Source organism: Schistocerca serialis, chromosome 2, assembly GCF_023864345.2.
Source record: "Schistocerca serialis cubense isolate TAMUIC-IGC-003099 chromosome 2, iqSchSeri2.2, whole genome shotgun sequence".
Classification (NCBI taxonomy): domain Eukaryota; kingdom Metazoa; phylum Arthropoda; class Insecta; order Orthoptera; family Acrididae; genus Schistocerca; species Schistocerca serialis.
Window position 1 is genome coordinate 326,865,333 of NC_064639.1, and position 15,573 is coordinate 326,880,905.

At 44.0% G+C, this 15,573-nt stretch overlaps 1 protein-coding gene across 1 annotated transcript in view; it reads right to left on the reverse strand.

Annotated features, from left to right (window-relative positions):
- LOC126457138 (uncharacterized) overlaps positions 1-15,573 on the reverse strand; it is a 288,468-nt gene that overhangs the window by 221,505 nt on the left and 51,390 nt on the right. The window contains exon 4 of the mRNA XM_050093206.1: positions 1,450-1,639. Within this exon, the coding sequence (XP_049949163.1) occupies positions 1,450-1,639 (190 nt within the window). The remainder of the gene's footprint in view (positions 1-1,449; positions 1,640-15,573) is intronic.

Consider the following 15,573-nt stretch of genomic DNA (forward strand, 5'->3'; position numbering starts at 1 on the left):
ATTCTCACTCAGCAAGAATATACAAACGATTAATCCAGTCCACTACTACGCACCCTATGCAATCAAATATCCTTGAACAAATCACCACTACTACGCACCCTATGCAATCAAATATCCTTGAACAAATCAGTCACAAGTTTGAAGATACGTACAGGGAAAGATTTTACCTATAAATACTACAGCTAAATGGCTAGAAGTCATCACCAAAACCTACCCAACTCTTGCTAACTCTCAGCATTAGGTGAAGTGTACAGCGTTGAAATGAACGTGGAATACCTATACCTATGCAAGAAAGTGATTAGAATTTCGATTAGTATTATGACAACTGCTATCAATATGATAAATGTTTTGTGAGCAGATTGGAAATCTTTCCCTGACACTACACACAATGCATTTGTCCATCTTATTAGACACTTTGAATTTTTTTCTTGTCAGGCTTAAGGCATTCAGGAATTTACTGGCTCTCTTCGCTTTGGAACACTGTAGCCTTAAATCTCACTTAGGAAGCAAATGTGGACCATCAGTGCACAATTATAAGTGTGCGACTCTTGAGACAGGTTACGAAAGGAAAATGACAATATAGAATAAGGCATCTGAGAAAATCTTTTACTTTGCAAAGAAAAAGTCTTAAAATGCAGACCATTTTGAGACCACTATGAGAACACTGAACACAACAGAGACAAATCATTGTTTGGTGCAACTTTGTTTTCTCCTTTATCTAAAAAAAAAATACTGTTGTTATTATTATTATTTTACATGTAAGAAAAGGGAATGATATGTTTTGCACACACATGAAAATTTATAAAACCTTGTAATTCTTATTTCAGTTAGTTAGTTAGTAAAAAAAAAACCTAACTAAGAAACTGAGGATGATGAATATGGAAAGGGATAGTGACCAACTACAGTAATTTGCAATGAATAATGCAAACTAGAACTTTCTGTAACGGACTATCACTTGCAAGGCTTCCAAAAATTCAGCATTAAACAGAAAGTATGCATTTTACAGAACCGTTGCAACTAAATGGTTACAGCTGGATCAGAGTGGGATCAAGTTTATTTTGAGGTTTAGATGATGACACAATAAATGTTCGTGATGCCATGTTTAATTTTGTAATTGCTTTTGAATCGCTTGATACTTTGTTTCTGCTTACTGTGCTCTTCTACTTATACAGTGTACACGACCATAATACATGGACATAAACATCAAATGAGTCAAAGTGGATCATCATGTCCAAAATATAACCTTCACTTGGAAACTGACCAAAATGATAAAATATTTTAATGGAGACACTTGTTATACTCTTCATTTACCCTGCAAAAAGCTCTAAGCAGTTCTCATTATCCACGGAAAATAAGTCATCTTTTCCTCACGCACGCATAACATCCCAAGTCTGCACAATAAAAGCACACAAGTTTTCATTAAAAAATAAAATTTAACTATACACATACTTGGTAATGTCTTTGCTGGGTCAGGTGGGATTACAATAGGGACCCATCCCCTCTTCCTCTGTGATTTTTCCAGAGATTTGTATGAGGATTTCTTTGAAGTACTGTTCTTCTGTTTTAAAACAAGTTCATTTACATGAGCTGTGCTTTCTTTGACAACAGGAGTCACATAAATTGGCTGAAATCCACTCAGCTGAAACAAAACAACCATTGATTACCTATCTGACTCAAGAAAACATTTCGCAATTACAACATGAGATCACAATGAAAAATAGTCATGAATTAAATTTACAAAATTTGGTGACAATGATATTATTAAGTGTAGCGTTGAATGAAGTGGACTCATTAGTATCACTACATAGTTTTGTATGTAATATGTGCTGATACAGGCAGTAAGAATTACAGAATGCAAGTGTTGGTATCATGATCGATAAGTGCATGAAAATAACTATCAAATTCATTAACAAAGGAGATCAATGGCAATGATGCAAACGTGTCAATTGCATAGTAGATAACTATTAAAGGATTCCATAACATTGCATGAAAATGAAACTAATACAATGAAAGAAGATTTAGATGCAATACATCCGGAACATGAAGAACTCTCAAAGAAAAACAAAATAATGATGGAAAACAATCTCCTGAATGCTTAATAGTAAGCAATCTCAAGGGCTCTGTGGCTCTACAGGAAGAGGAATTTAATATACTAAAAGAGGAGAAAGAAAACTGGCGTTCTACGGATCGGAGCGTGGAATGTCAGAAACCTTAATCGGGCAGGTAGGTTAGGAAATTTAAAAAGGTAAATGGATAGATTAAAGTTAGATATAGTGGGAATTAGTGAAGTTCAGTGGCAGGAGGAACAAGACTTTTGGTCAGGTGAATACAGGGTTATAAATACAAAATCAAACAGGGGTAATACAGGGGTAGGTTTAATAATGAATAAAAAAAATAGGAGTGCAGGTAAGCTACTACAAACAGCATAGTGAACGCATTATTGTGGCCAAGATAGACACGAAGCCCATGCCTACTACAGTAGTACAAGTTCATATACCAACTATCTCCGCAGATCATGAAGAAATTGAAGAAATGTATGAGGAGATAAAAGAAATTATTCAGATAGTGAAGGGAGACGAAAATTTAATAGTCATGGGTAACTGGATTTCGATAGTAGGAAAAGGAAGAGAAGGAAACATAGGTGAATATGGATTGGGGGGAAGAAATGAAAGAGGAAGTTGCCTGATAGAGTTTTGCACAGAGCATTACTTAATCATAGCTAACATTTGGTTCAAGAATCATAAAAGAAGGTTGCATACATGGAAGAAGCCTGGAAATACTGACACGTTTCATATAGATTATATAATGGTAAGACAGAGATTTAGGAACCAGGTTTTAAATTGTAAGACATTTCCAGGGACAGATGTGGACTCTGACCACAATCTATTGGTTATGAACTGTAGATTAAAACTGAAGAAACTGCAAAAAGTTGGGAATTTAAGGAGATGGGACCTGGATAAATTGACTAAACCAGAGGTTGTACAGAGTTTCAGGGAGAGTATAAGGGAAAAATTGACAGGAATGGGGGGAAAGAAATACAGTAGAAGAAGAATGGGTAGCTTTGAAGGATGAAGTAGTGAAGGCAGCAGAGGATCAAGTAGGTAAAAAGACGAGGGCTAGTGGAAATCCTTGGGTAACAGAAGAAATATTGAATTTCATTGATGAAAGGAGAAAATATAAAAATGCAATAAATGAAGCAGGCAAAAAGGAATACAAACGTCTCAAAAATGAGATCGACAGGAAGTGCAAAATGGCTAAGCAGGGGTGGCGAGAGGACAAATTTAAGGATGTAGAGGCTTATCTCACTAGGGGTAAGGTAGATACTGCCTACAGGAAAATTAGAGAGACCTCTGGAGAACAGAGAACCACTTGTATGAATATCAAGAACTCAGATGGAAACCCAATTCTAAGCAAAGAAGAGAAAGCAGAAAGGTGGAAGGAGTATATAGAGGGTCTTTACAAGGGCGATGTATTTGAGGACAGTATCATGGAAATGGAAGAGGATGTAGATGAAGATGAAATGGGAGATACGATATTGCATGGAGAGTTTGACAGAGCAATGAAAGACCCGAGTCAAAACAAGGCCCCTGGAGTAGACAGCAATCCATTAGAACTACTGACAGCCTTGGGAGAGCCAGTCCTGACAAAAAACTACCAACTCACATGCAATATGTATGGGACTTCAAGAAGAATATTACACTCCTGGAAATTGCAATAAGAACACCGTGAATTCATTGTCCCAGGAAGGGGAAACTTTATTGACACATTCCTGGGGTCAGATACATCACATGATCACACTGACAGAACCACAGGCACATAGACACAGGCAACAGAGCATGCACAATGTCGGCACTAGTACAGTGTATATCCACCTTTCGCAGCAATGCAGGCTGCTATTCTCCCATGGAGACGATCGTAGAGATGCTGGATGTAGTCCTGTGGAACGGCTTGCCATGCCATTTCCACCTGGCGCCTCAGTTGGACCAGCGTTCGTGCTGGACGTGCAGACCGCGTGAGACGACGCTTCATCCAGTCCCAAACATGCTCAATGGGGGACAGATCCGGAGATCTTGCTGGCCAGGGTAGTTGACTTACACCTTCTAGAGCACGTTGGGTGGCACGGGATACATGCGGACGTGCATTGTCCTGTTGGAACAGCAAGTTCCCTTGCCGGTCTAGGAATGGTAGAACGATGGGTTCGATGACGGTTTGGATGTACCGTGCACTATTCAGTGTCCCCTCGACGATCACCAGTGGTGTACGGCCAGTGTAGGAAATCGCTCCCCACACCATGATGCCGGGTGTTGGCCCTGTGTGCCTCGGTCGTATGCAGTCCTGATTGTGGCGCTCACCTGCACGGCGCCAAACACGCATACGACCATCATTGGCACCAAGGCAGAAGCGACTCTCATCGCTGAAGACGACACGTCTCCATTCGTCCCTCCATTCACGCCTGTCGCGACACCACTGGAGGCGGGCTGCACGATGTTGGGGTGTGAGCGGAAGACGGTCTAACGGTGTGCGGGACCGTAGCCCAGCTTCATGGAGACGGTTGCGAATGGTCCTCGCCGATACCCCAGGAGCAACAGTGTCCCTAATTTGCTGGGAAGTGGCGGTGCGGTCCCCTACGGCACTGCGTAGGATCCTACGGTCTTGGCGTGCATCCGTGCGTCGCTGCGGTCCGGTCCCAGGTCGACGGGCACGTGCACCTTCCGCCGACCACTGGCGACAACATCGATGTATTGTGGAGACCTCACGCCCCACGTGTTGAGCAATTCGGCGGTACGTCCACCCGGCCTCCCGCATGCCCACTATACGCCCTCGCTCAAAGTCCATCAACTGCACATACGGTTCACGTTCACGCTGTCGCGGCATGCTACCAGTGTTAAAGACTGCAATGGAGCTCCGTATGCCACGGCAAACTGGCTGACACTGACGGCGGCGGTGCACAAATGCTGCGCAGCTAGCGCCATTCGACGGCCAACACCGCGGTTCCTGGTGTGTCCGCTGTGCCGTGCGTGTGATCATTGCTTGTACAGCCCTCTCGCTGTGTCCGGAGCAAGTATGGTGGGTCTGACACACCGGTGTCAATGTGTTCTTTTTTCCATTTCCAGGAGTGTATAATTCCAATCAAAAAGAAAGCAGGTGTTGACAGATGTGAAAATTACCGAACTATCAGTTTAATAAGCCACAGCTGCAAAATATTAACATGAATTCTTTACAGACGAATGGAAAAACTGGTAGAAGCACACCTCGGGGAAGATCAGTTTGGATTCCGTAGAAATATTGGAACATGTGAGGCAATACTGACCTTACGACTTATCTTACACGAAAGATCAAGGAAAGGCAAACCTACGTTTCTAGCATTTGTAGACTTAGAGAAAGTTTTTGACAATGTTGACTGGAATACTCTGTTTCAAATTCTAAAGGTGGCAAGGGTAAAATACAGGGAGCGAAAGGCTATTTACAATTTGTACAGAAACCAGATGGCAGTTATAAGAGTCGAAGGACATGAAAGGGAAGCAGTGGTTGGGAAGGGAGTGAGACAGGGTTGTAGTCTCTCCCCAATGTTTTTCAATCCGTATACTGAGCAAGCAGTAAAGGAAACAAAAGAAAAATTCAGAGTAGGTATTAAAATCCATGGAGAAGAAATAAAAACTTTGAGGTTCGCCAATGACATTGTAATTCTGTCAGAGACAGCAAAGGACTTGGAAGAGCAGTTGAACGGAATGGACAGTGTCTTGAAAGGAGGATATAAGATGAACATCAACAAAAGCAAAACGAGGATAATGGAATGTAGTCAAATTAAGTTGGGTGATGCTGAGGGAATTAGATTAGGAAATGAGACACTTAAAGTAGTAAAGGAGTTTTGCTATTTGGGGAGCAAAATAACTGATGATGGTCGAAGTAGAGAAGAGATAAAATGTAGATTGGCAATGGCAAGGAAAGCGTTTCTGAAGAAGAGAAATTTGTTAACATCGAGTATAGATTTAAATGTCAGGAAGTCGTTTCTGAAAGTATTTGTATGGAGTGTAGCCATGTATGGAAGTGAAACACGGACAATAAATAGTTTGGACAAAAAGAAAATAGAAGCTTTCGAAATATGGTGCTGCAGAAGAATGATGAAGTTTAGATGGGTAGATCACGTAACGAATGAGGAGGTTTTGAATAGGATTTGGGAGAAGAGGAGTTTGTGGCACAACTTGACTAGAAGAAGGGATCAGTTGGTAGGACATGTTCTGAGGCTTCAAGGGATCACCAATTTAGTATTGGAGGGCAGCGTGGAGGGTAAAAATCGTAGAGGGAGACCAAGGGATGAATACACTAAGTAGATTCAAAAGGATGTAGGTTACAGTATGTAGTGGGAGATGAAGAAGCCTGCACAGGATAAAGTAGCATGGACAGCTGCATCAAACCTGGATAAACAACAACAACAAAAGAGGATTTGGTCGCAACATGTTCCAGTACGAAGACCTCATGAAGAAGTGAAGAAAAAAGGTGATAAACACACAACCTGTGTCTTAATCTCACAAAATTCATGTGTGGTTAGGAACACCAATAAAAGCAAATCAGTAATTGTAAACAAGCATCAAGATCCTAGTGTTTCCAACAAGGATTCCAGCAATAATGTATCACCAATAATTCAAGAAGAACTGTGCAGTCATATATATCATAAGATAAAACTAACACTCACCCAAAAACAGTTCAAGCAAAGTCCTTCAATTCAAAGTTAAGTCCTTCAATTCAAAGTTATTGATAATTAAGTGCCAAAACTGAAGTAGCTAGGAAATTTCATGGGAAACCATATTCATGTTGCCAAAAAAGAACACTCCCCAAACTTGCATTTCTGATAATGTAGGAATTGTAACAGAAACAGAATATAACACTGGCAACAGCAGCCAACATCTAACATAGTATCAAAGAAAGTTTTTCGCTGATATTGCATTTACACTCAATCTTTCAAATGAATTGCTCACATGTGAGCAAAGAAGTGACTAGTATAAACTGGCAGGTCTATAACCTGTGTCCAAAATTTGCAGAAATTAATTAAGTAATGAAAGCTACCAAGTTTTGTAGAGAATATTATACACAAAATCGACTTCAGTTAAACATTCTCGGCAAAAGATAAATTGGTCATTTCATATAAGAAATCAGAAAAAGAAAGAGAAAGAGAGAGAGAGAGAGAGAGAGAGAGAGAGAGAGAGAGAGAGACCCGATGACAGTGTTAAATCTGATAAATCTCAATCTCTCACTAAGGTAACCTTGTTACCCAAGAATAAAACCAGTGAAAATCTGTGGCATACAAGACAAATGTGTCTAGTACACTTAATATAAATATGTTATCAAGAAATATAAGCAAAACTACTCTGCAGATAACAAAAATATCATAGTCACACCTAATTCAGAAACTCTAAAGAGGGAATGAACAATCGTTTAGCTACAGTATTATGAGAATGTTACATATTAGCTTTTAGGCAAAGCCTTCCTCAGAAAAGAGAAGCACACACCCTCTCTCTCTCTCTCTCTCACACACACACACACACATTAGAGAAGAGGTCAATGTCCAGGAAGGTGGTACACTGGGTTGAGGAGGATAAAGTAAAGTGTATGGCACAGAAATTGATAACATGGTGGTGAAACGAGGATAGGGTGTCCTGTACCTGGGCTCAGATCATGAAGATATCATCGCGAACCTGGATCGGACCGGGGTTTGGGGTTTTGGGAGGCTACAATGGTTTCCTCCAGACGGTCCATGAACAGGTTGGCATAGGAGGATGCCATGTGGGTGCCTATAGCTGTGCTGCAGAATTTTTTTTTATACCTTCCCTTCAAAGAGAAGTATTTGTGCATTAGGACAAAGTTAGTAACATGTAAGACAAATAAGGTAACAGGTTGGGAACCTGAGGATGTTGGAAGAGGGATGTTCAGTAGTGGCAAGACCATGGGCATGAGTGATGTTGAATACAGGAAACTGGCATCAACAGTGACTATTATGGATCCAGAAGGTAAAAGGGTAGGATGGAGGAGAGGAGGGAAGGAATTGGTTGTTGTCTTTGATGTGGGAAGCCAGATTTCAGGCAATAGCTTGGAGGTGTTGGTCAATGAGGGCAAAAGTTCTTTTCAAAGGAGCACAACAATCAACTACAATGGATATGTACATGGACATGTTTGTATGGGTGCAAGACAGCAAGGTTTTTAGCACCTGCAAGACAACAGATTGAGATGAGTGGCAGTAAAATACACAAAACAGTAAGATAAAACATCAAATAAAAAAACAAGTAACAAAAATTGGAAAACTATGAGCGTACCCACACAGAACCACGGAATGAGGTGTTGCGTCAGTAGTAAAACATTAATGACACAAGAAGAAAGTGGTATAAGGAGCTAAAACAATGTAGCAGATGGATGTGATTGGCTAACCACAAGAATAAAAAAAGAAGCCAGCCATTCTGCAACACACTAAAACCTCCAGCCTAAAAGTTTATGCCAAAGTCCAGACACATCACAAAACTTTAAAACCTTAGTCATTCTCGTCCCATCATCAGCTAAAATAGAGGATAGATCCCCAACAATATTTGCTTCTGCCCTTGCATCCGATATAAAATGCACTCCGTTAAAATGTGGCTGGTTGAGATGTGTGCGCCACAAGCACCACAAAATGGGACATCCTCTCGCTGTAGTAAAAAGCTATGTGTGAGAGAGCAGTGCCCAATTGTAAGATGCGTGAGGGTCACTTTATCCTGGCTGAGCAACTGGCACGAGGAATGTCAGAGCCGGGTTGTTGATTTCACCAACCGCACCTTATTGCCCGTCACCGCCAGCCATTCCTCATCCCGCAACTGCATGCACTTCCTGTGTAGGGCAGAAATGACAACCTTCAAGGGAATAGGACACTGTGCCACATCCCGTCATCTGCAGGCCTCCTTGGCAGCCTGATTGGCCTGTTCATATCCTCATATCCCTACATGACCTGGCACGCAGCAGAATAACACTTGCTTACCCTGCCGTTGGAGCAAGTACAGTTGGTCATACATCTGCCAGACCAACTCCTTAGCTGGTTACAGGTTCTGTAACAATTGTGAGGCACTAAGGGAATCGAGGCATAAGAGAGACCGTTTACCCCAAATGCAACATATCTGCTCCAGTGCCTTTAGGAGCGTGTGGAGCTCTACTGCGAAAAAGGTAGCCTCATCAAGAAGGTAAATCCTGGTGACATGGTCGGGGAAAATAACTGAGCAGCCAAGGGAATTCCCCAGTTTGGAGCCATCAGTGTACACTTCTATGAAATCTTGATGCATACCTAAAATGTTAAAAAAAAACAGATATTGAAATGTAAAATCTGAAGTACGATTTTCCTTAAAATTTGTCAAGTCTAAAGTAAGAGGCCAAGGTGGAAATCTGCTCCCACCTTGATGTACAACTTGAAGACTAGCCACAACCATCTCTAGAAGGCAATCCTACGCACGAATCCCATACAGCCTCGTTGCCTGTTGCTGGTTACGACACCAGCCTCTGCACAGAGGCTTTGTATGGGACTTGCTCTGAATGTCCCAGTGGCCAACCGAATCCCAACATGGTACACCATGTCCAACATCTTTAAATAAGAGGGTCTCTTGCAGACCCATACACCATGCACCCATAATCGAGCCGAGACTGCACAAATGCCCTGTAAAAGCACAGCAGACAAGTCCTTTCTGCTCCCCATGTACTGTGGCTAAGACATTTTAAAATACTTAAAGCCTTAAATGACAGATTTTTCAGGTCCTTAAGATGTAACCACATAAGCTTAGAGTCAAATATGAGGCCCGCAAACCTCACTGTGTCTTTAAAAGTAAGGACAACTCAGAAAAGTTTAAAATGGAATAAGAACAGTTAAAAAGAACACACACAGACTTCTCAGTGAAAAACTTAAAACCACTTTTCTGCGCCTATTCATCCAAACATCAAAGAGTTAATTGCAACTGACGTGTTGTTGTTGAGAGGTTTGAAGAAGAGCAAACCACATGAAAGTCATCCACAAACAAAGAACATTGGACGGGACTTTTCACTATGGATGTAATGCTATTAATAGCTACGGAAAAGACAGTCACACTTAAAATGCTACCTTGAGGGACACCATTATCCTGCTCAAAGCAGTCAGACAGGATGTCACCAACTCATTATCTAAAATATTGTGTCAACAGGAAGGACTGAATAAAAATCTGAAGACAACCACGAAAACCCCATTCGTAAAGATGCTCCAGGATAAGAGGCCTCCAAGAAGTATTGTAGGCCTTTTTAATGTAAAAACTATACCCAGGTGATGTCAGCGTAGGAAAATCGGTTGTACAGCAGTCTCCAGGAAGGCAAGGTTATCAAAGGTGGAGCGATATCTGCTGAACCCACGCTGAAAGCGATTAAGGTGTTGCCTGGATTCTAAGATCCAGACAAGGTGGCGGTTGACCATCCACTCCAAGGTCTTAACCATGCAGCTAGTGAAGGCAACACTACACTCGGGAAAGTGACCTGATGCCCAAATGGCATTAAAAAGTGCCTTGTGAGGTGTAGCAACATACTGTAATGGATCCTGTCATGACCAGGGGATATGTCACGAGCTGCAGACAATGCAGAATCCAGCTCCCACATGGAAAATGACCAGTTTTAATTTTCATCAGAAGTGGACTAGAAGTCCAAACTATGCCTCTAAGCAACTGCTCCATGGGCTCAAAACCTGGATTCTGATTGGCTGTTGCAGTAACTGTGACAAATATGCCACCACAGTCTGGGAAATGACTTGCGGATTGGTTTAGAGAGTGCCGTTCCCCATTGCAGCACCCATGGGGCACTTCTGCCTCCTCTTCCAAAAATTCTTCTGGTCTCCCCCACAACAGAACTTTTGGTGGAACCATTAATGGTGTTCAGAAACAGTTGCCATGACCTCTTCTTGCTCTCTCGAATAATTCGGCGACACTTTGCCCTCCCCACTCAAAAGGCTGCAAGATTCTCTGCAGCTGGCCGACCCTTGAACCTATGCAGAGCCGCATGCCTGGTCCTGATTGCAGAGCTGCATTCGGCACTTCACCATGGGACAGGTTGCCTCCTCTGTTGTCCCGTGGACTGTGGAATGGATGCTGCAGCGGCATGGTGGATCATTTTGGTAATATGATCCACCGATGCCTAGACATTCACACTTGTTCGAACTGGGTCAACTGGCTATAAAGAGTCCAGTCTGCTCTACAGAGCACTCATCGTGGGGGTTTCCTTTCACGTTCTGCGTTCCGCCCCATCTGGCAGGTGACTCCAGATCAGGAAGTGATCACTTCCATTGAGTGCCGTGTGAGCAAGAGCTGGAGAGGAAAGCAAGAGATCAATGGCTGAGAATGAACCAGTTGCTGCGCAGAAGTGAGTGCTCTGTTCTGCATTTAGCAAGTATGAGCAAGTATGACACAAGAAGCCTCTCAATTGCTCTACCCCGGGGCAGGTAACTGCAGAGCCCCAAGGCACATCATTGTGTGCATTAAAATCACCACATAGGATAAAGGGGCAGGGGAGCTGTGTAATATGGTCGGTTACGGCCTCGTCATCAAGTGTATCATGTGGGGGAAGCAAAAAAATATACTGTCCACCGATGATGCATGTGCACTGATACAGCAACTGCTTGTAAAGACATAAATGAGAGGAGCAAGGAGTGGTAGTCGGTACTGATGGAAATATCTATGCTTCCTCTAACTCACTCTCCACTCAGGTCGTCCTTTTTGTAGAGTAAATAGCCTCTTAGCTTAGTGGCATACATTTGATGGAAATGAATCACCTGGAGACACAGACACGGTGGTCTACCCTGAGATAACAGACAGAGTTCCTCCACATGCGTCCTGAACCCCTGCTCAAGTTCCACTGTAGGATGGGAACCATTTCATCGATGTGGTTTTAATTTACCCCTATCTTTGCACCGCAGAGGTGAAGCGCCTGTAGAGCGAGGGGGAGTGGAGGGACTGCCTGGATCCCAGCCATCTACCTCCATGATGTCCCCCTCATCAGTCAGACATGAAAGACTGATGTCTGATGGCGCTTGGGACAGTTTTTGACAAGAACATCGTGAACCTTTCCCTGCACCCTGTCCCTTCAAGGATGAAGGGCTCACTACAGAACTGTTGCTGGTCTTTTCTGTGTTGGCTGCTCGGTTTGCTTTATCCTTAGTCATTTTGCCTTGGCGTTGTTGCAGACCAACAATGGTCGAACCCGGGACTCCAGTTGGGAGAGCTGAAGCCAGGGTCCAACGCACCGTTTCTCGTCAAGAGGCCGAGCAAGTTCAAAAGCGTCAAGGGGCAGTGCAGAGTGATACAGCAGTATTCTTAAGTATTCCTTTATTCAGCTGGTTTACAGAAGCGTAATGTCGGCACGCCGCCTACGTGCTGTTCCGCGAGTCCAGCCGTCTCGGCACTCCTGGACTGTCGACACTGCTGCTGCGGTCATCAAGGCTGCCCGACGATGGAAGTCAGCTGTGCTCGCCCGGTCACTGCCCGCCGAGGCGTAGCAACTGGCACCGCTCCCCTGTCCGTGATTCCGGAGACTGTTACAGTCCCTGGTCCCTGCTGCCCTCCACCCCGTTTGGCCTGTTCTGTCCGACCATGGGACGAAGGTGGTTGTACTGGACTCCTGTGGCCCTCGGCCACTGCTGCTCCCAGGACAGGACCGGACTTGAACCCGCGCCCTCCTGGACGCCATGCCACAACTTGCCACTAGTGGTGCTTGGCGGATGGCAACACCCGCTGCCATTCCCAACACTGTTTCAGCGCTGCTGCACCTCCTGCAGCGTATGCCTCGCCCGGACCGCGGTACGCCAGGTGGGAAGCGAACGTGGCCTATCCTGGACCCGCTGCAGACTACTGTCATTATCCTCCTTCAGGCAGACTGTGCAATCTCCAAGTGCCCGGCTGCCGTTACGTCTCCCCAGAGGCGGAATACAGCCCAAACAAGTACATAGAAACAAAGTACAGATTTACACAGAATATTTGCAACATTTCTGCCAGACTGGCCTCTGTAAGCATAGACCAGCACAGGTCGACCTGACTCTCGACTGACCTGGCACACATCTCAAGCTAAAAGTGCCTGACTATTTATAATACTTTTCCCCTCGCTTCTGACGTGTTGTTGGAGAGAGACAAAAACTATGACAGGGGTAAATTCCCATGCGTCAGCCACTTACTCATTGCCACTCCCAGCTCTGACCTACTGTCTCGCCTCACACATCACAATAACTTAAAGCAATGCTGCAGTTCCCTGCGTTGCTGTTGCTCCACTCCAAACGAATCGTACGTGCAATATGCCGCTGCAGCTCTGCGCCATGTTTACTCTGCCTAGCCTACTGGCTGCCGACTATTACCACACGCTGCCAGCGGCCCCAGACTTCATCGCAGAACCGCGCCTCTACTGAATTTTCAACAAAATTCCCCTTTCCTATGACTAAGACTAATACCAGTGCAGCACACCTCCCTCCTTTCAAGAAATATAACAGCTGTGGCCTGTGGCTGCATAAACATATCTTGTTCACAAAACTTATTTGCTACAGACTAAAAACATTAACGCTAACCCTATACACTGTTTACACTGGTTACCCATGCCACAGGCAACTGATGTGTTGGCACCTCCTCTACTGGTGCACATTCCCACACTCTCCTCGAAGTTATACTCAAGAAAAGTAGAAAAACGGCACACCCTGTGGCTGAAATACTTACTGTCATTATTCTGTCAGTGCGATGCTGTTGTAACGTTTGAACGTGTTCCAATACTTTATTAACCATGATAGATACTCCCTGTGCATTAATAAAGGAATGCAACGTTTCCAAAAACTCGGTATTTAACATGGAGTTTAAATATGTCAGATTCTGCATTGGTAATATCTCCAGAACCCCTTCCGGATAAAACAACATTCCCTGTGACAAAGTTAAAGCTGTTTCACCCGTACATGACGCTGTAAGATGGAAATCCTCCCCCATAATTTCACAAACCGTAACATTTATAATTATTGCACCCCTCCCCGCAGTTGCAACCTCCCGATAACAAGTGACAATCATCCATATCGGCGTAAATACCGAATATAACCAATGCCTCCCTACCTTCTGGAAGTAGGAATGTGTCGATAACACCTCTTTCTCACAATCTGAGCCATTCGTAATCCCCAGGAACAATCCAACTTCGCATGTACTACTATCCAAAAAAACTGGTCGATTAGGGCAAATCATCACTCGTCCCTGCAAAGAAAAGGAACGAAACATGCCTGTATCACTCCTTTCCACTACAAGTTACTACAACATCGTATGACATCCTCAAAAATTCCCGATGGTTTACTCTGCCCCTATCGAATTCCCTGAACAAAAAGAAATAGTCTCGCACATATAATGACCCAAAAAAGGGGAAAAAAAAGAAAACACCAAATTATCCCTTGATACAAAAGCACGACATACAAACATGCCATACAATATTACATATAATAATAATTTACTCCCTCCGTGGCCGTAATGCATACAGACTGCTATGCGTTCGCTGTTGCCCCTCCGCCACAACCTCCTCTTTCCGTTTGCTTTACCTAGCCTCTGCAATTGCGTCAATTCCTTGTAACTGAGGCAATCCGTCCACCATTCCTTTAAAAGGTTTCACTCTACTGGCATGGATAATGGATGTTTTTGTTGGCAGCTGCACTTTAACATTTACATGCGAAGTCATCTCCACGAACTGGTATGGTCCGTGGTACTTCGTCAAGAATTTTTCCGTCTTTCCCTTAGGTGTATATGGATTCGTGATCAGTACCCATTGACCTACCCTGTACAATGGTAAAGGTCCCAACCGCTTATTCTGTCCTTCCTGCCTTTCCAACGCCCTCGTATTGGCCTTCTGTACCCTCTTCCAGACTTCCCGTATTGTCCATGCAAATTTCCTCACTGCGTCCCCTTTAGCTCCCGACTTCGGACACAGAATGTCAAACAGTAATGGCATATTTCTTCCATAGACCACCTTGAACGATGACATTTCGACCCCCGAATGTATGCATCTGCGCAAAATTACATTTTTCTAAACTTAATGTTAACCATGCCAACAACAATCTTCTAAGGACTTCTCTTAAACGCGATACATGTTGGGGTATATCCTTTGAAAATACTATAATGTCATCTACACTCCTGGAAATGGAAAACAGAACACATTGACACCGGTGTGTCAGACCCACCATACTTGCTCCGGACACTGCGAGAGGGCTGTACAAGCAATGATCACACGCACGGCACAGCGGACACACCAGGAACCGCGGTGTTGGCCGTCGAATGGCGCTAGCTGCGCAGCGTTTGTGCACCGCCGCCGTCAGTGTCGGCCAGTTTGCCGTGGCATACGGAGCTCCATCGCAGTCTTTAACACTGGTAGCATGCCGCGACAGTGTGGACGTGAACCGTATGTGCAGTTGACGGACTTTGAGCGAGGGCGTATAGTGGGCATGCGGGAGGCCGGGTGGACGTACCGCCGAATTGCTCAACACGTGGGGCGTGAGGTCTCCACAGTACATCGATGTTGTCGCCAGTGGTCGGCGGAAGGTGCACGTGCCCG